Below are 22,781 nucleotides of genomic sequence, written 5' to 3'. Positions count from 1 at the left end.
GGGAGCTAAAGGTGATGTCTGGCAAACTCTGCAGGTTGTACCTTCTGAAGGCTCACAGATTGCTGGTGACATATTGGTCCCAGAAGACAAGAGGCTAAGGGTACGGAAAGCAAAACAGGAAGTGTGGTTGGAATTCACAAAAGAGAACCATCAGAATATTTGGGAAGGCCTGCAGCTGCAATCCTTTGTACTGCCTGTGTAGAATAAGGTGACAGTCACTTTCAATCTGGACAACTTCTTTGGTGCAATGGCAAGAGGCTACCATTGTCTCATTTGCAGTAGATGAACTATATAGAAAAAAATACATACAGACGTAGACACACACAGAGAGACAGACACGTACAAACACATATGTGCATTTGCATGCACCTTCTCCAGGGCAAGCATCTGCCTCCTTAGTTATGTCCAGTCATGTGTTTATTAGAAAACATGTGTTTTTGAATACTTTTGATATATTGCACCTGAATGTTAGGGCCTCTCTACTTCTACTGTATAGGGTATGTAGAACTGAAATCAGCACATGGCATCTGGCTGCTTTGTAGACTTGCTGGGCTGACAAAGGGGTATGAATCCCTGACCACACTCCCGAGGCTCTGACACCAGGCTAGACCCCACTTATCTGCTTGCCCTGGGCTCTCTGTTTACTATGGCTCCATCTCATCCCATTAGGTGGTGACGATGCCAGAGTATCTGCGGAAGCGGTTTGGAGGCAAGCGGATCCAGATCTACCTCTCCCTTCTGTCCTTATTGCTTTACATCTTTACCAAGATCTCAGTGAGTGCATCGCCAGGGGTGAGGTGGGGCGGGCTGGGGGAGGGGAGGCTGGCTGCTGGTCCATCTTCTCACTATGCCACATGTACCGTTCCACCAAGAGGCAACTGTACCTTTCTATGGCCTTTGTGCGCTAAGCCTTCTTGCTCCTGAGGGGAAGGTCCTGTTTTATACATCAAGGAGCCAATGGAGCGCAGTGGGACTCCCTGTCCTCCACTGTGATGTGAGTTGACTATGTGGCAGGCTCATGAAAGTTCACCAAAAGCTGCTCTGAAGAAAAGATTAAAGGGGGGGTTGAGATGTTATCCCCACCACTGGGTATATACCCAAAGGAAATGGAAGTAGCATGTAAATAAATACCAATCTCCCGTGTTCACTGAAGCCTAATTTACAATAGTCAAGGTGTAGAGTCAACAAAAGTGCTCATCAGCAAGTGTAAGTGGAACCTCATGATACATACACACACACACACACACACACATACACACTGTTCAGTCTTAGAAAGAAATCTCATCATTTGACGATATGGGTGAACATGGAGGCCATTATGTTAAATGAAATAAGCCAAGCCCAGAAAGATAGGTGCTCAAGATCTCATTTATATGTGGGGTTTAAAAAAAAAATTAAACCAGGGGGCTGGAGAGATGGCTCCTCCATCTACACAATGAGAAATTAAACGAATCATTAAAAGTTCCATGCAATATATTTTGATCATATTATCCCCAACTCTCCTCAGATCTTCCCCACCTCCCTACCCACCCAATTTCATGTTCTTTCTCCTTCTCAAAAAAGAAAAAAAAAACATCCCAACATCAAAACAAACAACAAAAAATACCAAACCAAACAACAACAAAAGAGCACACAAAAACTTGGAGTCTGTTTTGTGTTGGCCGGTTACCTCTGAGCGTGAGGCCTGTCCTGGAGAGCAGTTCATGTGTCCAGTGACACTCCATCAGAGAAAACTGAGTTTCCCTCTCCCTGGAGGTATCCATAGTAAATCGCTTCTTGATTGGAGGTGGCACTTTTTATCCACTTTCCCTTCTAAGCCCCGGGATTTTGTCTGGCTTAGACTTGTCCAGGTCTTGCCCAAGCTATCACAGTCTCTGTGCGTTAGCCCCACTGTATTTGGATGATTCTCTTTCCCTGGGATCATCCACCATGTCTGGCTCTTACAGTCTTACTCTCTGCTCTTCTGCATGGATCCCTGAGCCTTGAGCAGAGCGGTCAATAAAGACATCCCATTTAGGGCGGAGTGCTCCAAAGTCTCCCCTCTCTGTACATTGTCCAGCTGTGGATCCCTGTGTTAATTCCCAGCTCCTCAGGAACCTCTGATGAGAGTTGAGGGATGTACTGATCTGGATCCCAGCAAAGTGTTTCCTGTACAAAACTTTGAAACATCATTGTGCCTGATAAACCACTGCGGATTGCTCGACTTTTAACAATAGCAACACTTTGCCATTCTTGGTTCGTTTATTTCCTTCTAATTTTTTTTAGCAGTATTATAAATCAAATCTTAGAATTCATAGGATTTTATTCTCAGTTCTCCAGCATACACCTTTAACTTTTGGAATCAAAAACGTTATGCTTTTATAACATTTAATAAAAACTTTAAAAAACCCATGATTTAAAAATTCAGATGACTTAATGTTTGGCATGCCCAAAATTTCTTGATTATCTAAAAATGTTTTCATAGGGTTAGGACATATTGAACTGCTGGTTCTTCAAAGAAAAATATTTTTAAAAGTTTTTAGCATACCACATTTATTTTTTTCCCTCCTATATTATCCCCTGGTCTGGCCTACATGCAAAGACCTAAAAAATTAGATTGTTTGTCTTCTTGTTCAATAATGAAAATTCTTTATAATATTCTGGACTCTAGACCCTTACTAAGTGCATAACTTGCAAGCATTTATATTTTCACTTTCTGGACACTATCCTTTGATGCACAAAGATTTTATATTTTGGCAGAATTATTGATTTTGTATTTGTTGCTCATGCTTTTGGTGATATTTCTTAGAATTTGCTGTAAAATTCAAGAGAATGAAGATTTATTTCCATGGTTTCTAGTAAGAGTTAAATTAAATAAAAAAGTGTGTGTGTGTGTGTGTGTGTGTGTGTGTGTGTGTGTAAATCCTGCATGCACATATGGAGGCCAGAAATCATTGTTAAATGTCTTTTTCTATTGCTCTCCACCTCATTCTTTTGAGGCAGGGTCTCTCACTGAATGTGGAGCTCACCATTCAGCTAGACTGGCTGGCTACCACGTCCCTGGGATCTGCCTGTCTCCAACCCCTGCACTGGGGTTGTAAACACATGCCATGTCTACCTTTTACCTAGGGCCTAGGGATTTGAATTAAGTTTCCTGTGTATGCACAACAAGCATTTTATTGACTGAGCCCTCTCCCAGCCTTTCTCCTATGAGTGTTATCTTTTATTTTCCTGGATTTGATCTATTTGAGTTAAGTTGTGAATATAAGGCAGAGTCCATGTGTTCTTTTGTATGTGGGCACTCAATCCTCCAGCACTCTTGGTTGATGGGACCACTGTTTCCCACCAGTGGTTTTGAGCCTGCTCTCACAGGTGAGGGCGAGAGGACTTTGTCTTAGGAGTTGGGGCTAACAATCAGGAAGGTTATCCCTCTTTACACCACTTCCTGACGCATACTGATGACGTCCTCAACCGGTAGCAGCTTGATTGTGGCCTCCTCATTCTCCTTCCCTCTTCCAGGGTTAGTTTTTAGTTACAAGATGAAAAACCTGGACTTTCCAGTCCTTGTTTCACTAACAAACCAGTGTGCAGAGCCTTGCCTGGGACGTGCGAGGAGTGCTGAAGGATCAGTGTGGGCTTCAGAAGGGAGGGAAGTTCCAAGTGAGAAGAGCAAAGGGGATGTAAACAGTGGGCCTGGGCACACCTAGAAGGGACAGGACGCTCAGAGGGAACTGGGTCTTAGTTTAGCTGTGAGGGTGTGAGCGTGTGAGCGTGTGAGCGCATAGGAAAGGGAACCTAGCTTTCCCTTCTGAAGGTCAGCGTTCAAGCCACAGTTCAAGCTGGTGACAGTCTATTGACGGCAGTTGCCATGGAAAGGGTACTCTTTGCCCTTAGACTGGTATAGGGGCGGTCATATAAACAAACTAGTGCCAGGCCTTTTGCCCTCTTATCACCTCACCTACTTTTCAGGTTACTGATTAAACCTCCCTGGACTTGAGAGCCCCCAGGGAGTCAAGGCCCAGCCCCTTGCAGCCCAGCATGAACGAAGGAGCAGGTCCTCCAGCCGGCACTGTTTCCAACATTTGGCAATGGACTTGTACACAGTTGCAGTCTGCTTCTGTGTGTGGTTTCAGAGGCTTCTGGCTGGAGGCCCTGGCCAGCACAATACTTGTTTCACCCAATGACTAAACAACCATCCCAAAGATGTCTTGAAAGGTGCACATGAAGATGCCTGAGTTCCCCTCTAGTTCCCACTAGGGGCTTTACCCACTGCCTTCTGGTTCTCCTCAGTGTACTTCAGGACTGGGGAGATGGCTCAGTAAAATCACTAGCCACACAAGCCCAGTGTCTTGAGTTCCATCCCCAGAACCCACATAAGAAGCCAGATGCAGCAGAAGGCGCCTGTACTCCCAGCCCAGGCACAGTGCAGTGGGCAGAAGAACTGGCTGCAAGGCTGGGAGCCTGCTACCCTGGAGTAGCTGATCAGAGAAACAAACAAGAGAGATCCTGCCTTTGTAGTTGGATGGTGAGAACAGACTTGGAACGTCTCCCTCTAACTTCCATATGTGAATACACGCATGTCGGCATACACACATGTGCGCGCGCGCACACACACACACGTGTGCACACACACACACACATACACACACACACGTGCACACACAGCTGGTATACAGACACACAGCTGTCCAGCACTGTGATTAAAACCTGTCTGGGTTCAAAGCTTGCAGTCTCACAGTTCTGCCCTGTGTTCAGGTGAGAAGAAGCCAGAGAATGATAGGAAGGGATAGACTGTCTCATCCTGTGTCCTAGTCCCCAATTTACAGATGGACAAACTGCACAGAAGGGCTTTGTGAGGTTCAACAGGAACAGAACGGAATAAGAAGCAGGTTTCCTGACACCCAAATCCTTTGTCCTAATGTCCTCTCTGTCGTATGACTCTTACATTCCTCTACGGACAAACCCCGGGAAAGTGAGGAGGGTTTACAATGCACCCTGTAACCGAATGGCTGAAAGAAGGCTCTGGAAGGACTGTGTGAGGCATCTGCTTCAGTGGGTGTGTGATGATGGTGAAGGAAGGGCGTGTGTACAGGGAAGCAAGACGTCCTTATAAATTTGGTTGGCTTTAGGTTCACTTTGCAGCATAGGATGATATTTTTAGAAAAATGACAGTGATGTCAGCTATACCTGTTGGGAGCTGATGTTCAGGAACACAGGGTTCATAGACACAGAGTTAGTTCCCAAACCACGTGGTAAGGATTTATATTAAACAAAGATTAGCCAGTGTGTGTGTGTGTGTGTGTGTGTGTGTGTGCGCGCGCGCGCGCGCGCGCGCGCGTGCACACACACAGATGGTTTGTGAGACTCATATCTAGACAGGGAATAGCAAAGGACCTGCCAGGAGGGACTTGGAAGGATGTAGGGATTTAGTAGGTGTGTGACTGGTAGAAGAAGAAAACAAAGGGAATTGCAGGTACAGGTCAGCGAAGATCTCAGTTGTGGCTGCCATCTTGAGATCATGTCTCTTTGTCACTCCATGAGTTTTATTGGCTCACTTGAACACCTGCCGCATCAATCTGCAAGAGGCATTTTGTTCTGTGAGATTTCCTGATGTGGTGTATCTCATTCAAATATGGATAATCAGTTGAGATAAAGCTTCAGATTTTATGAATCACTTGACAACGGGATGTCCTGGTTTCTATTTCCTGGAGCTGTTATCACAGATCATGACTGCAATAAACTTTTTACAGCAACCCCGCTGTACATTTCGGGTCTTTAGGTAGACGTAAAAGCTTTTGCTCTTGCTTAATGTTTGATGCTTGGGACCTGGACTGTTCACTTTGACAAATGGAAAGAGAAATTTGAGTAATGAGGCTTCTCCATCTGAAACCTCATTGCCAGGGAGGGCTTACTGGATGATCAGAGCTGTCTTGGTTAGGATCAGAATGGGCAGGAAACACACACACACACACACACACACACACACACACACACACACACACAGTCCCAGGGTTGGGTCAGGGGTGGTGGTGAACCCCTTTAATTCTACAACTCAGAGGTAGAAACAGGAGGATCTCTGTGAGTTCAAGGCCATCCTGGTCTACACAGTGTGTTTCAGGAAATAAAATAAAATAAAATTCCCAGGGTTTTAAACCTCTGAGCTAAGGCCAGGTAACCTGCCCAAGGCTCTGTTACTCTCAGAGGTTTCCCAACGGGGTCCATGTTTTATTGCTACCCAAGAGTTCCATAGACACAGCTCAGCCCACCTCTCAACGTGATAAGAATGATGCTCTTGGGTTGAACTCGACCTTTGATCCACTGCTATACACATGGTTTTGTTGGAAACCCCACAAAGCACAAGCCAAGGTGTTTATGTCATAGTAGGCTGTGCTCTTGTCCCAGCAGCCTTTGCCAGAGATGGTGAGGGAGGATGATTTCCTCCCACTCTTGTGGGTGTGTGTTTGTGTCACTGGGGATTGAACCAAGGCCAACGCCCCACCACTGAGATATTTAAAATTTTCTTATTTTGAATTAAAAAAATTTTAAAATTTATTTATTTGTATTTTATTTACATTAGTGTTTTACCTGCATGTATGTCTGTATGAGGGTGTCGGATCCCCTGGAAGAGGGGTTATAGACAATTGTGAGCTGCCATGTGGGTGCTGGGAATTGAACCTGGATCTTCTAGAAGAGCAGCCAGTGCTCTTAACCTCTGAATCATCTCTCCAGCTCCAAATTAAATTTTTTTGAGACAAATTTTCACCTAAGTTTCCCAGACTAGCCTTGGACTCTCTGTAGGTCTTAAGCTGATGATCTTCCTGCCTCAGGGTCCCTAGCAGTTGGGATTACAGGCTGATGCTGCCATGCCTGGCTTCCTACCCCTGTAGAAAAGGACCGTTGGCTCTTGGCTTTGAAGGACGTACTTTAAAATTGTTACTTCCGGTTGGTTTTGCTAAGCAGCATGGAGAAAGTTCCTTTCTTCTTCTCCTTCCCTTCCTTTCTTCTTCTCTTCCTTTCTTTTGTTCCTCCTGTTTGTTTGGTCTGTTTCTCTCTCTCTTAGTGCTAATAGAATCTTAGCAAAGGAGCGAGCTGGGATGATCTATGGATGTAGTGAGGACATAGGAGGGCTCTTTATGTCGAGGCTGGTAGTGTATTCTCTAACTCATCCACCATTTTCATAAGTGAAAAAAAAAACCCTGCCCCAAACATTTCATACATACAAAAGTACAAAGAACAATATGATAAGCACTTTTATATCTACCACTTGGACTTTATTTATGTAAGGAATTTATTTAAAAAAGAAATAAACCAGAACTTATTGGTATCTACCCTTGATCTCAGTTCCCTTCTTAAAAAGATAAAACAAAAAATAAACACAGTGGAGTAGGACAAAGCAAACAACCAGAAGGAAAAGAGCCCAAGAAAAGGCACAAGAAACAGATAGAGGCACAGAAATCACTTGTTCACACACTCAGAAACCCCATAAGAACACGGAACTTGAAGCCATAATATACACGCAAAGTACCTGTAGGATAAAAAATGAATGAATAAATAAAAATGAAAAGCATAAAATTTAAAAAAGAGAGATAGAGAAGAAAAAGCCCCGATGTGATGTTATGAGACTGAATCTCTAAAGGTGCTGTTGAGTTCATTTTCTGTCGGCCATCTACTGCTGGGCATGCAGCCTGTCCTTAAGAGGAGTCTGCTTTCCCAGGGAGACTCCCTTGCAGACAACTGAATTTTCATTTGGGAGTGGCTATCAACTGGAGACAGCTTCTGGGTTAGGGATGGGTCATGGGAACACTTCTCCCTTCAGCTCTAGGACACTATCTGGTGAGACCCACGCAGGCCCTGTGCAGGCTGCCTCAGCCTCTGAGTTCATATGGGCATTGGTCCTGTTGTATTTAGAAGGCCTCGTTTCCTTGGTGTCCTCCATCTCCTCTGGCTCTTATACTTCCTTCCTACTCTTTTGAAGGGTTCTCTGAGCCCTGAGGGAGAGATTTGATGGAGACATCCTACTTATTATGATCAAGTGTTTCACGTCTTTCACTCCCTGCACATTGTCCAATTGTGGATCTCTGTGTTTGTTCTCATCTACTGCATGAAGACGGCTGAGCAAGGCCCTGATCTAGAAATACAGCAGCGTGTCATTAAGAGCCATTTTATAGCTATGTTCCTTTAGTAAAACAGTAGTGTTTGGTTTTACCCTAGGTATCTGGGTTATCTAATCTCATGTTCTTGGTCACCCAAGCACTGTCGGGTATGGGTTCTGTCTTGTGAAGTGGGCCTCACATCAAATCAGATATTGGTTGGTTACTTCTACAAGCTTTGTGACATTGTTGCACTAGTATATCTTGTAGGCAGGACACCCTTGTAGATGGAAGGTTTGTAGGTGGGTTGGTGTTTACATTTCTCCTTTGGTAGTGTGCAAAGTACCTTCCAGTACCAAGAACACTAGCCTGTAGGGGTGAAGGCTCTGTGTAGGCACCACCTCTCTTTCTCAAGGTTCAGTGCATTGTGTAAGTGTTGTCTTCAGCTATAGTGCCTTGTTGTCAGTTTCTGGAGAGCAACCTACAGCCTTGGCAATAGCCTGGGTTGTTTGAGGGTTCCAATGGGACCCCCCTGGCCAAGAACTCAATTAGACAAAACCCGTTCTTGGTACTGGAAACTTCATTTGGTGACAAGAGATATCTAGTTGGGACTATATCCCCCATACTTGGCAGCTATGAGCATGGTTGAGCAAGTGTCTCTGGTAGATGAAGTGTCCTTAGGGTATATACCCAAGAGTGGTATAGCTAGATCTTGAAACAGATTGATTCTTATCTTTGTAATGAACCGCCACACTGACTTCCAAAGTGACTAACCATACAAGTTTGCACTACCAGCAGCAATGGAGGAGTGTTCCCCTTGCTCCACGTTCTCACCAGCATGAGCTGTCACTTGTGTTATTGATCTTAGCCATTCTGACAGGTGTAAGATGAAATCTCCAAGTAGTTTTGATTTACATTTCCCTAATGACTAAGGATGTTGAACATTACTTTGAGTTTCTTCTTTAGAGAATCTCTGTTTAAATATATACCTCATTTTTAATGTTTTTTTCCTGATGTCCAGTTTTTTTGGTTCTTTATATATTTTGGATATTAGCCCTCTATAGATGTGTACTTGGTAAAAATCTTTCCCCATTCTGTAGCCTGTTGCTTTGTCTGAATGATGGTGTCCTTTGCCATACAGAAGCCTTTCTGTTTTATGAGGTCCCGTTTATTAATTATTGATCTTAGTGCCTATGCTATCAGTGTTCTGTTCAGGAAGTTGTCTTCTGTGCCAATGTGTTCAAGGCTATTACCCACTTTTCCCTATTAGGTTCAGTGTATCTGGTTTTCTATTGAGGCCATTGATCCATTTGGAGTTGTTTTATGAAGGATGATGAATGTGGATCTATTTGCATGCTTCTACGTGCAGCTGTCTATTTTGACGAGCACTCCTTGTTGAAGACGCTGTCTTTTTTCCAGTGTATATTTCTGGTTTCTTTATAAAAATATTTGGGTGTCCATTGGTGTGTGGATTTATGTCTGGGTTTTCATTTCAATTCTATTGATCCATGTGTCTGTTTTTGTGTCAATTCCATGCAGTTTTTATTAGCAAGCCCTGTAGCACAATTTGAGTCAGAGTTGGTGATACCTCCAATAGTTCCTTTATTTTTAAATTTATTTTACATACCAACTACAGTTTCCCCTCCCTTCTCTTTTCCTGTTCCCTTCCCCCACCTCCCTTCTATACCCTCCCCCACCACATCCACTCCTCTTCTGTCTCCATTCAGAAAGGGACCGGCCTCCCGTGGGAGTCAACAAAGCATGGCACATCAAGTTGAGGCAAGACCAAGCTCCTCCCCATGAATCATAGTTGGCCAAAGCAACCCAGCTTGGGAATTGGGTTCCCCAAAGCCAGCTCAAGCGCCAGGGCAGGTCCTGATCCCACTGCTAGGAGTTCCACAAACAGACCAAGCTACACAACTGTCACACACATGCAGAGAGTCTAGGTTGGTCCCATGCAGGCTCCCTAGCTGTCATCCAGAGTAGATGAGCTCCCACCAGCTCAGGTCAGCTGTCTCCAGCAGTTCCTTTATTATTCAGGATTGTTTTAACTGTCCTGGGCTTTTGTGTTTTCCATATGAAGCTGAGAATTGTCCTTTCATGATATGTGAAGAATTGTGTTGGAATTTTGATAGGGATTGCAATGAATCTGGAGATTGCGTTTAGCAGTGTGGCCATTTTTTTTTTTTTTTTTTCTGTATTAATCCTACTGATTCATGAGCATGGGAGATAGTTCTATGTTCCGGTATCGTCTTTCCTTAATTCAGTGTTTAAAGTTTTTATCATACAAGTCTTTCACTTGCTTGCTTAGAGTTACCCCAAGATATTTTATATTTTTAAGGCTATTGTGAAAGATGTTGTTTCCTTGATTTCTTTCTCAGATTGTTATTTGTGTATAGGAAGGTTACTAATTTTTGAGAGTTAATTTTGTATTCTGCTACTTTGCTGAAAATGTTTATCAGCTGTAGGAGTTTCCTGGTGGAACTTTTAGGATCACTTATATATACCATCAGACTATCTGCAACTAAAGATACTTTGACTTTCTTTCCAATTTGTATCTCCTTGATCTCAATGAGTTGTCTTATTACTCTAAGATTTCAAATACTATATTGAATAGATGTGAAGAGAGTGGACAACCTTATCTTGTTCCTGAATTTAGTGAATTGCTTTGAGTTTCTCTGTGGGCAAAAGTTTCTGTCCCACAAACCTCTCCTAAATAGCTGACACAGAGACTTAATATGAATTATAAATGCTCAGCCAAAAGCTCAGGCTTGTTACTAGCTAACTCTTACATTTTAAATTAACCCATATTTCTTATCTATATTTTTCCATGTGGCTTGGTACCTTTTCTCAGTGTGACATGCCCATCTTGCTTCTCTCTGCATCTGCTGGTGACTCCTCCAACCCCACCCTTCTTCTTCCCATCATTCTCAGTTTGACTCTCCCACCTAACTTTTATCCTGTTCAACTGCTGGCCAGTCAACTTTTTTATTAAACCAATCACAGCAACATATATTCACAGTGTAAAGGAATATTCCACATTTCTCTCTATTTGAGTTGATGTTGGCTATGGGCTTGCTGAAATTGCCTTTATTGTGTAAAGGTATGTCCCTTGTATCCTTATTCTCTTCAGGACTTTTATCATGGAAGGTTAGGGAGTCTTGTCAAAGGCCCTTTATGCGTCTAATAAGATCATCATGTAGTTTTTGTCTTTCAATTTGTTTTTCTGGTGGATTATACTTATCGTTTTCATATGTCAAACAATCCCTGCATCTCTGGGATGAAGCCTCCTTGATAATGGTGGGTGATCTTTTTGATGTGTTCTTGGATTCAGTTTATAAGTATTTACTGAAAATTTTTTCATCTATGTTCATATGGGAAACTGGTCTATAATTATCTCTCTTTGTTGAGTCTTTATGTTTTTGAGGTATCAAGCAACTATGGTCTTGTAAAAAGAATTAGACAATATTCCTTCTGTTTCTATTTTGTGGAATAATTTGAGGAATATTGGGGTTAACTCTCCTTTGAAGTCTGGTAAAATTCTTCACTGAAACTGTCTGTTCCTGGGCTTTTTTGGGTGGTAGACTTTTAAATACTGCTTTTTATTCCACTGGGTGTTACAGTTCTGTTTAAATTGCTTATCTGATCTTGATTTAATTTTGGGAGGTGGTACATATTGAGAAAATTATCCATTTCTTTTGAATTTTCCGATTTGGTGGAGTACAGGTTTTTAAAGTATCTCATCATGATTCTCTGGATTTCCTCCATGTCTGTTATTATATCACCCTTTACATGTCTAATTTTGTTAATTTGGATCTTCTCTCTCCTCCCTTTAGTTAATTTGAATAAGGGTTTGTCAATCTTATTGACTTTTAATCAAAGGACCAACTCCTTGTTTCATTGATTATATTGTTTTTCTTGCTATTTATTAATTTTTGGCTCTGAGATTGGTGATATCTTGTCTTTACTCCTTTTGGGTGTGATTTCTTCTTTTTATTTTAGAGATTTCAGGTTGCTATTAAATTACTAATATGAGGTGTCTCCAAGTTTTTTATGTAGGCTCTTATGGGGCTATGAACTTGTCTCTTAGAATTGCCTTTATTGTTTCCCATAAGTTTGGGCATGTTGTGTTTTCATTTTTATCCAATTTTAGAAAGTCTTTAATTTCTGTCCTGACCCATTTTTCATTCAGTAGTGAGCTGTCTGTTTCCTTGAGTCTGTAAACTTTCTGTTGTTTGTTGTTGTTGACATCCAGTTCTAATCTGTGGTGGTCTGATAGAATGCAAGGTGTTATTTTGATTTTCCTATATCTGTTGAGATTTGATTGTGCCTGAGTATGTGGTCAGTTTTAGAGAAAGCTCCCTGAGCTGCTGAGAGGAAGGTATGTCCTTTTGTGTTTGGGTGAAATGTTGTGTAAATATCTGCTAGATCCAGGTGCTTTATGATGTCAGTTAGTGTCTGCATTTCTCCGTTGTGGTTTGTCTGGATGACCTGTCTGTTGGCAAGAGCGATGTATTAAAGTTACCCGCTATCACTGTGCAAGGGTTGATTGGTGATTTCAGATGTAGTAGTGTTTATGAACTTGGGTACCCTTGAATTTGGTGCTTGATGTTAAGAATTTAACATCCTCTTCGTGAATTTTTTCCTTTGATGAGTATATAGTGTGCTTGTCTTTCTCTTCTGATTTTTTTAAAATTTTTATTTATTTTTATTTTTTGAGACAGGGTTTCTTTGGATAGCCCTGGCTGTCCTGGAACTCGGGTGTTTATTCTCCTTAATTTCATCAAACTGTTTGTTTGTGTCTTCTTTAAACTCCTCGAATTCTCTGATGAAGTCATGATTGCTCTTTTCAATTCTGTGTCCTGGGATTCATCTAGGTAACTCTCACTAGTGAACCTTTCTACAGAACAGTGGATGAAAGGAAGAGGATACTGGCTTGACCTTTCACATTATTTGTATTTTTGTGATGACATGTGGCATATGGACTTCTTTTGTTAGTTCTAAGTCTGATATGGACAGAGCAGGTTGGACAGAGAAGAGGATGTGCCTGGGGGTTGCAAATGGCTCGGGTGGAAGGTCAAGTGGACAGAGCGGGGCTGGGCTGGTGTTCAGGATGTCTTCCCGGTCCATGCCTGGCGTGTGGTGTAGATATGGCTGGAAAGGTTGGATATGGGCACCGGATGTTGAACCTAGGCTAGATCTGGTGGGTTCAGGAGAAGTTGTGACGGAGAGGTCAGGAAAACTCACTGGAACGGATCCTGGAAAAGGAAGTGGGGTGTCTGGCTGGCTGGAGAGGTTAGATGCAATACAGAAGGGACTTGTAGTTGGTGGCAGATAGGCCAGGTACTGGTGGAAGCTCAGAGGTTGGTTTTGGTATAGGTAGGGCTGGCCAGAGCAGGCCAGGGTACCAGATGTGGTATCCACGCTAAATCTGGCAGGCTGGGGTGGGCGGAGGCATGGATGGCCTTTTTATACATTTTGAATTAAAATATAATCACATTACTTTCCCCTTCCATTTCTTCTTCCAGAGCCTCCCAAGTCCTCTTCCTCCAACCCCTTCCATATCACTGTTTTCTCATATTGATAGTCTTTTAAAAATTGTTATTGCCATATGTATATATATATGTGTGTGTCTCTCTGTGTGTGTGTGTGTGTGTGTTTGTGTATATCTGTATAATGGCTGCATAAACAAGACAGAAGCATCACAGCTTCAAAAGAGAATGCTAACACAGAAGGAGAAAGTCTCCTGGGGTCCCACCTCTAGACTAAGAACTACAGGCAACTGCTGACTGAGAGAGGGCCTCACTCCCAGGGAGGAGGAGGAGGAGGATGATGATGACAACAATAATCCTAGTTGATTGTTCAATACATAGTGATCAACCTTGAAACCATAGCCAGACAAGCACCAATACTTTTTAAGTACAAAAATATTTATTAAGTTGTTTGATAACCTAAGTGCAGAGCTTTTAGAAAAGGTAAAGATTTCTATAATGAACATATATTTAGAAACTTTAAAGTATTTTTTAGACTTTTAAGTAGTTTTCTTTGCCCAAAACCTTGAAGTTTATAACTTTTGTATACAATAAGTCAGATGTTTACTGATCTTGTTATTGCCAAGCAGATATCTCAAAGATGAGGAAAAAGGAATTCAAGATGGACATATTTCAGGCAAAATGCCAGAAACACTCAACAAAGTAAAAATCAGTAATTTGAGAACTTGATTTCTCAATTAACTAATTCCTGTTTTTATATTGTCAAAAGATTGTCAATACATACTCTAGATATCTGTGAAACTCAAAATACTTCCCTTTCATTAGCATAATCCTCACATTCTGGGGTTTAGGCAGCATAGCATGTCTCTGGGACCTTTTCTTGAGGTGGCTCATGGGTTGTGGCAAACAGTAATGCAGGATTTCACTGCCACATGCTCAACTTCACATCAGCAAAGGCTGAGCCCCGGCTTCACCTTTCTCCCACCACTGCCAGGAGATCGAAGTTTCTCCAGTCTCTTGTGTTTTGTGAAGTAGACAGAGTTCCCTTTGAAGCTATTTCTCCACATCCGAGGAAAGGGGAGTTCCAGGCCAGGAGCAGAGGCTGATAACGGACATGTTAGGAACCTGGATGAGACTTTGAAATTCATTACGTCTTCTCTGAATATCTTTTAGTAGTTGTTTGAAGCCTTGTATATTCTTCAGATGGGACATTTTGTCCATGTGACACCATCTTTTCTGTTTCCAATTCTTTCTTTGCCTCCAAGGCTTCCACTTTCCCCTGTGGTCTCTTCAGTTTGTTTCGTGAGCTGTTCCAGATGGCTGCAGTTGATCTTAGCTCGATTATCCATCCTTTCTTCTCCCTCCGTGATTCACCCATTACGCTTTTTTTCCCCAACCACTGTATCTGTTTGTCCTCCACTGTCACAAAAGAGCAAACCCGACTTCTCAACTTCTGGTTGCACTTTTCCAGCGCGGCTTCTTAAATGTCGGCATTCTTGTTTTGCTCTCTCCACGTCCTTAGACATTTAGCTTGAACCCAGCGGGTCATCCTCTGTGAGGATGTGAGGTCATGTGACTCTGCAAATGGCGGCTTGGCCATTTCAGGGTTTTCATCTCTTTCTTTGCTTTCTCACTACTCATCACTTGTTGTTGGAGTTTTGTGTTTGGTTTTTAAAAATATTTTATTTTATTTTTATGTGCATTGATGTTTTTGCCATGGGTGTCGGGTCCCCTGGAACTGGAGTTACAGACAGTTGTGAGCGGCCATGTGGGTGCTGGGAATTGAACCCGGGTCCTCTGGAAGAGCAGTCGGTGCTCTTAACCCCTGAGCCATCTCTCCAGCTCCTGTTGTGGAAGTTTTAACTTTTCATCGTGTAATACCACAAGATTTTGAGCCTTCCTTGGCAGCTTGTACTTCATACGTTAACACACGATCTCTTTCCACTAAGAGAACTTTGTGGGGTCCAACAGCTGCAATCCCAAAAGCGTAGGCAGAAATGAGCAAATGTCAATACTTTTTGAGTATCAAAACAACACATGCCTGTGGCAGCCCTGGGTAAGCTGTAAAATTCCCTGGAAAAGAAGAGGAAAAAAAAATCCCAGGGAAATGAAAAATTGAGGCAGGTAGGAAGAACTGGAATCCAATGCACAGAGCCCTCAGGCTAAGGCGGATTTCCTCGACTGGATGCACTTAGCTATGGTATTCTCAGCAGGAATCCTGGTTTTTGGTGTCCCAAGGATAGAATTCATGAGAGGGAGAGCTTGTATTAGTTTTTTTTGTTGTTTGTTTTGTTTTGTTTTTAGTTCAGCACAAAAGTTTTCTTTATCTATATTGGATACAAGTAGCATATCATAAATATAAGACTTACATTAGTCAATACTTAAGCAGCTACATGCACACACACACACACACACACACACACACACACACACACCACACGTCACTTGTGTGTTTTTGCAGGTGTGTGTGTGTGTGTAGACAGGAGTCTTATTATGTAGCTCAAGATGGCCTCAGAAATCCTCCTGCATCTCCATCTCAAGTGCTGGGATTACAGGTGTGAGTCACCACACCGGGCTCCAGGAAGATTTTATAGATGTCATTTATAGCACATCTTGTGATTGAGAGTTACTTATTGTGACTAGTGCTGGGAAGAGTGTCACAGTGTGGCTGTCACAAAGCTCTGAAAACCACATACTGGAAAATAAAGCAACCATGGTGTTTGTGCTGTTTTCTACTGGGGTTTGAACTTAGGACCTTGTATACACTAAGCATGGAATGCACCACCAAGCTACAGCCCAAGCCAAAGAGTATTTTTAAGGTAGTAGACACCTTCTAACTTTTTTCATGTTCTTAGCTAATTTGTCAAATCAAAAGTGTGTGTATTTAGTAGCATTCTTCAGTAACCAGTGAATAGGATTCCTTTAATTTAGATGACTTTGTGGAATGAAAAATGCATTATTTTAGGGAGGAGAAGCATTGTGAATATTCATCACAGTCTCAAGTGGCCTGGTGTGCAGAGTGTGGAAGAGGTGGCCATTTTACACTTAGCATGACTAGTGTACAATGGAGCTCTTTTCTTCTATTCAGCTGCTGCTGAGACATGGCTGTGGAGTGCTTCCGCTGCCTTTCCCACTTCCAGACACTGAGACATAGCTCTCTGCTTTAAAGATGAAGAAACGGAGAAGAAGAGAGATAAAATGTTTTGTCCTCATTCCTTAGGGCTGTAGTGGTAGTGCCCAAAGTCAGGCCCTCAATCTATGAGTCCGTGTGTGTGTGTGTGTGTGTGTGTGTGTGTGTGTGTGTGTGTGTGTGTGAGAGAGAGAGAGAGAGAGAGAGAGAGAGAGAGAGAGAGAGAGAGAGAGAGAGAGAGACTCACCATCTCTCTTATCGCCACATTCTGTCTGTCCTTCCTCACCAGGATTGGTGATGACATAGGTCTCTTTGGGTGAGAGCATCTTGCAGGGGAGGTCTGAGATGACTGGAGCTACAGCTAAGAAGTGGGGCCCCAAGAAGGCTGGGAGGATGGGACGATTCCCTCTTGGGGCTCAAGTTCTAACACACAGCCATGGAATTGGTATTAGGTGAAACAGTAGAGGAAGGAGACTAGAGCTTCCATCGGGAGGGTATCTTGGTCCAGTGTACTGTACTGTAACAAAATACCCGAGATTTATAAAGAACAGAGTTTCTTACAGTTTTGGAAAGCAGTACATCTGAGGGCACACGGCAGCTGGTGAGGGCTTTCTTGCTGTGTCACCACGGGGTGAAAAGGAGCTTGCAGCCTGGGCTCTCTTCCTTCTTCTTAGGAAGCCAATAATTGCATTATGGGGGTCCTGCCCTCTCGGTGTCACTCAATCCTAATTACCCCCCCCTCAAAGGCCTCACCTACAAATAGCATCAGTATGTGGATTTGGGCATGGTGTTTTCAACTCATGGACCTTTAGGGACACACTGAAACCATAGCAGAGTGCAGAACATGGCAGGGGACCTGAACACGGCTGGGCTCTGAGCAACTGCAATGGAGTAAGGAAGGGAGCAATGAGAATGGTGTGTGTGTGTGTGTGTGTGTGTGTGTGTGTGTGTGTGTGTGTAAAAGAGAGCCGAGTCCAATCCTGTTGGCACCTTCCCAAGGAGTGTGGCTTCATTCCTTTTTTAGATTTCTAAAATATGTTCTATTTTGTAAAAAAAAAAAAAAAAAAAAAAAAGACCAACTCATATACTTTGTGGAGGAGGAGTCTAATTTTGGTACCTGCAAATCTAAAAAGATTACCTTGTCATGGTCTCCTTCCTGGAAGCACAGTATTTTGATGCCCTCTGCTGGTTTATATTAGCAACTGCATACCATCCAGCCAGGTCGCTTTACTAGAGGCAGAGAAGAAAGCCCGGAAGAACCGTGTAAAGAACATAGTGAGTTCAGCAGTGACAGGGGGACAAGTCTCCTGAAAATCACACCAGCCAGTATAGACAGAAGCACTAGTAATGTGCAAGAGGCACTTAGTGTTCTGGATGAACTCCTTTGGGGCCAGGCAGGTAAAATGAAAATCTTGAAGAAGCAGCGAGTGGGGGCTGGGTTTCCCACGCACAGAACTGAAACACTCAGACTTGCTTTTGAGGGTAGAGATTATAAACCTGTGCACACTGGTGTGTAAAAGCCGGGAGTAATGGCTAAGAGCAGCAGCTGATGGGTGGGATGCTAACAGACATATATATTTATAGTTAAATGTTTGTGAAGCATCTTGTCCCTCAGCTATGTATTCACAGCCTATGGTACATATTAAAGGTGAAGGGATACGTGGCACAGAAGCCACTTTCAATTTGTGTAATCTAGCATTTAATAGATTGGGTTTTTTTTAACCACAGAGTCCTTTTTCTTGTGAAATACTCACTACTATCATGAACAGAGCTTGCTTTATGGCCCCTGTGACCAGATGACCTCTCTCACTTCTGCCTATGTTTCGCTTCTCTCCCCTCAGGCAGACATCTTCTCTGGAGCCATATTCATCAATCTAGCCTTGGGCCTGGATATATACTTGGCCATCTTCATCCTACTAGCAATCACCGCCCTTTATACAATCACAGGTGGGTCCATTCAAGCGATCGGCAGCTCAAGCCTGGCTCAGGGTTAGGCACTTGCGAAGGACAAAGGAGGTAGGGTTAGAACGGCTATTTTCTTGGTCTCCGCGGCAAGCCATGTGGATGTTCGGCGAAAGCTCCCGCGCTGGTTGGAAAAGTCAGGACAACCTTTCACAGGCACTCGGGAGAGCCTAGCCCTGAAGGTTGTGGCTAAGCTACGACAATTAGAGGTCTGCCAGGTGAAAAAAATAAGAGAAGCGGAGATTGGTGGCAGGAATGGGCGTGGCTCGGCTCAGAAGCAAGGCCAGCCCGCAGGTACCAGAAGAAGGTGGTTACTAGGAAGTAGCGGGGAGAGAAGGGACATGAAGCATGATGGTATAAACAGATACAGAGTCCTTGGGAACCATAGATCTAATGTGACTAGATTGGGAACCATTTTGAAGTGGGAGAAAGGTATACGAAGAGGTTTTGGAGTAAGATTTGAGGATGGCAGAGACTCGTGTTCTTTGCAGGAGTCAAGGGGCAGATCAACAGTGGAGCTTGCTGCTCCGTGGGAGCCCTGTATACCTGAGGACAAGAAGTTACTTAGAGAGGCTGGGAATGTAATTTACAGTTAGCACATTTGTCTGTCACATGCATGTGTACACGTGGGCGTGCGCGCGCGCGCGCGCGCGCGCGCACACACACACACACACACACACACACACACACACACACAGGGTGGGGACTGGGTTCCATCTCTCTAGCATTACAGAGTAAAAAGGAGCAAGCATTCTCTTGGGCCATGTCCTAGCTTAAAAAGCTCACAACAAGTGTTTTCCACTCAGGTATAGACAAACGCCCCGCCCTTTCCCAGGCCTTGTAGGTGTTTTTGTGAGAGGCAAAGGCTAGGAGAATATTGCAGCAGGATTAGGGAGGAAAGAAGGGAAGGCAGGCAGATGGTGGTGGCAGGGGCGGTGGAGAGCTCCTTGGCAGGTGCCTTGGTGGTAAAGAGAGGGTAGTGGGTAGGAAAAGGAAGCAGGTGGGCATCGCCCACTCCATGTGATCTATTGTCTTTTTTGCCTGCTTAGGGGGCCTGGCGGCGGTGATTTACACGGACACCTTGCAGACAGCAATTATGCTGGTGGGGTCTCTTATCCTGACTGTGTTTGGTAAGTGGGGTTAAGGCTAGCTGAGGAGGTGGGGGCAGAGGTGTGGAGTTCTGACCAGAGGAGAGCAAGTCTGGCTTGATGCTCTGCAGTATCGAGTCTTTGTCTGTCCCACCAGTGAGCCCCCAAATAATGACACAGGGACTTACTATTAATTATGAAAGCTTGATCTTACCTTAGGCTTGCCCCCAACTAACTCTTATAACTTAATCTGCTTTTATTAATGTATGTTCACGGCTTTTTTTTTTAACCTAGTCTCCATTTTTGTACATCGGACTTGTTCATCTCTGGCATCTCTGGAGTAATTCGTGCACCTAGACTCCTCCTCCTCCTCTTCCTCGATCTCTCCCCAGAAATCCCGCCTGCCTCTCCTGCTTAGATACTGGCCGTTCAGCACTTTAGTAAACCAATCACAGCAATACATCTTCACATAGTGTACAAATATCCCATTACACTCTGCCTAGCTCAGGGCACTGGCCCAGCCCTGACTGGCCATCCTTATGGGAACCCCCTTGCCTCTGTAGGACCCTTGTTGGAGCAGACCCAAGGAATACTCGAATTGCCCCTGTTCTTTCTGGATAGCTTGGTTCAGTGGTCTCCAGGGTAGGCCTGGGGAAATGTGGTGCTGTATTTGCAGAGAACCTGGGTGAAAATGAAGAAGGCTAACCACTCATCACGTGACACAGATTTACATGCTGTATTTTCAGGCTGAAACTATATCCTGCCTACACTGTGATGTTAAAAATCCAGCGTTTAGGCATTGTTGGTGATAGGTGATTTTTCATTTTAATGCTTCAGTTGACAAAATTTAAAAATTGTTCACCCACTGTCAGCATCTCCTATCATTTCTTGAAACTGTCCTGTCTATAAAAGACAGCATTGGAAAGCCTAGCTGTTAGGAGGAGACAGAAGACACATGTTGTTTTTCACGTGTATAGGACCCTCTGGGAGTCATTCAAAGGCTCCTGTCTACACTCTAGGGTTTAGTTTTCTGAGGATTTCATTTGGTTTTCCCCATAGACTCTGGGGGGTTGGCGAACACAGGCTAAAAGGCAACACTGAGCTGTGAGGTGGCCAAGTTCTGATCCCTCGCCCATTCCCGGTACATCCCTGGGACCTGCTGTCCGGCCTGTGGCCAGTCTCCAGAAGGCAACTGTGTGTCTCTAACTCTGTGTTCTGAGTTCCAAAGACCGTGGCTGACAGCTGGGATTTAAAGAAAAGACAGTCTGCATGTGGTCCAAAGCCCAGGTCTTCTTTTAATAAGACATTCCCCCTTTGTATATGGTTTTCAGTCAGGGCACTTACACAGGCTGTTGCTTTGAAATGTCAGTGGCTCCCAGGAAGGCTGGGCAAAGTTCACACTCCCATTTTTATAAATGAGAAACCTGAGGCCTGCGGGGAAGGTAATTTGCCCCAAACTGTGCACACTTCAAGGATGTTCTCCTGTGCTGGTATCCTCTTGGTGTCCAATATACTCATACATGAAATCACTATAGGGAATTAAATTTTTCACAGTGTTCTTTTTCGTGCCAATATTTTTCAGCTTTCAATGAAGTAGGAGGGTATGAAGCGTTCATGGAGAAGTACATGAAAGCCATTCCAACCGTGGTTTCTGATGGAAACGTCACCATCAGGGAAGAATGCTACACTCCCAGGGCTGACTCGTTCCATATATTCCGAGATCCTATTAAGGGCGACATTCCATGGCCTGGGCTCATCTTTGGCCTGGGCATCCTCTCCCTGTGGTACTGGTGCACAGATCAGGTATGCAGTCTGGGTGTGCAGGTAGACAGGTTGCATGATGGAGACTCCCACTTGGCAGGCTGCTGGGGTTGAGTATGGAGAGGAAGGTCTGTGGGTTTCTGGGGACCAAGGCTAAAGGCCCAAAACAGGGAAGCTGGGATGTCAGAGGGTCACAGTGTCACTGGGCTGCACAGCTCCTCACTGGGATGTTCTTGACAGGTCATTGTGCAGCGCTGCCTCTCAGCTAAGAACATGTCTCATGTGAAGGCCGGCTGTATCATGTGTGGCTATATGAAGCTGTTGCCCATGTTCCTCATGGTGATGACGGGGATGGTCAGCCGGATTTTATACACAGGTAATTCCTCTACCCGAGCTCAGCCCGTTGTTACTTTGCTAGCTGTATGGCACTCTGGAAGCCCTCCGGCTCCTCTGATACTCTTTCTTTTGTGCCATGATTACCAAGGGTCAAGGCGCCTGTGTCGGGCAGCGTGCACATCAGAGACACAGAAATCTTGGCATTGCCTTTCCCAGTCTCTTTTTAAATCAGTTTATTATTTGTTTTTGTTTTTAAAATTTAAAGTTGTTTGCTAGCAGGCTTGTCACCAAGGCCGACAACCTGAACTTGATCTCTGGGGCCCATGAGGTGGAAGGAGAGAAGCAATTCCCTCATTTCTTACATCAACAGTTGCCTTCTCGTTATTTTTCATTATTTTTCGAATCGTCCACAGTCATGACATCATCCACGTTCCCTCTTCCAGGAAATAATCTTTGCTCGATTGCTGTTCTGCACCCTGACCCCCAGCCTTGCAGCGGTGTCTAATAATTTATTTTGTAATTTTAATGTCAAAGGTCCAGCCAGTTGCTGATTGCCATGTTCTCTGCCCTGTTTCATGGATTGTTTCCTTGCAGGGGCCTCAAGCCTGTGACTTGCCATCTAGAGTGACAGATTCATCTTTGGCCTTTTTTGTGGCATCTCAGCATTGCCATTTACATGCTGCTGTTATGAATAAAAATAATTTTTGGTTAGCTGCTACGATTCAAAACTGTTTGAAATGCAAAATAACAACAATAAATAAATAGAGCACCACAGAGTGACACTTTGGCAAGCATCCTCCAAAATGAAGTCAGAAGAGTTGGCAGGCATTTGCTATCTTGTCCTTGGTTACATGCCCTCTCTAGGCTCTCCTATTCCTGTGCCGGCTTGTACACCATGAGGAAATATAATTGCCCTCTATATTCGTAACTCACATATCTGTGG

At 43.8% G+C, this 22,781-nt stretch overlaps 1 protein-coding gene across 2 annotated transcripts in view; it reads left to right on the top strand.

Annotated features, from left to right (window-relative positions):
• Slc5a1 (solute carrier family 5 member 1) overlaps positions 1-22,781 on the top strand; it is an 84,378-nt gene that overhangs the window by 42,344 nt on the left and 19,253 nt on the right. For both annotated transcript variants that reach the window (XM_052735865.1, XM_052735864.1), the window contains exons 5-9: positions 670-774; positions 18,533-18,638; positions 19,703-19,783; positions 21,324-21,544; positions 21,743-21,878. In XM_052735865.1, the coding sequence (XP_052591825.1) occupies positions 670-774; positions 18,533-18,638; positions 19,703-19,783; positions 21,324-21,544; positions 21,743-21,878 (649 nt within the window). The remainder of the gene's footprint in view (positions 1-669; positions 775-18,532; positions 18,639-19,702; positions 19,784-21,323; positions 21,545-21,742; positions 21,879-22,781) is intronic.

The sequence above is a fragment of the Peromyscus californicus genome, unplaced genomic scaffold (assembly GCF_007827085.1).
Source record: "Peromyscus californicus insignis strain IS unplaced genomic scaffold, ASM782708v3 Scaffold_13__1_contigs__length_99412109, whole genome shotgun sequence".
Classification (NCBI taxonomy): Eukaryota; Metazoa; Chordata; class Mammalia; order Rodentia; family Cricetidae; genus Peromyscus; species Peromyscus californicus.
This window is presented reverse-complemented; position numbering and strand designations above follow the sequence as displayed.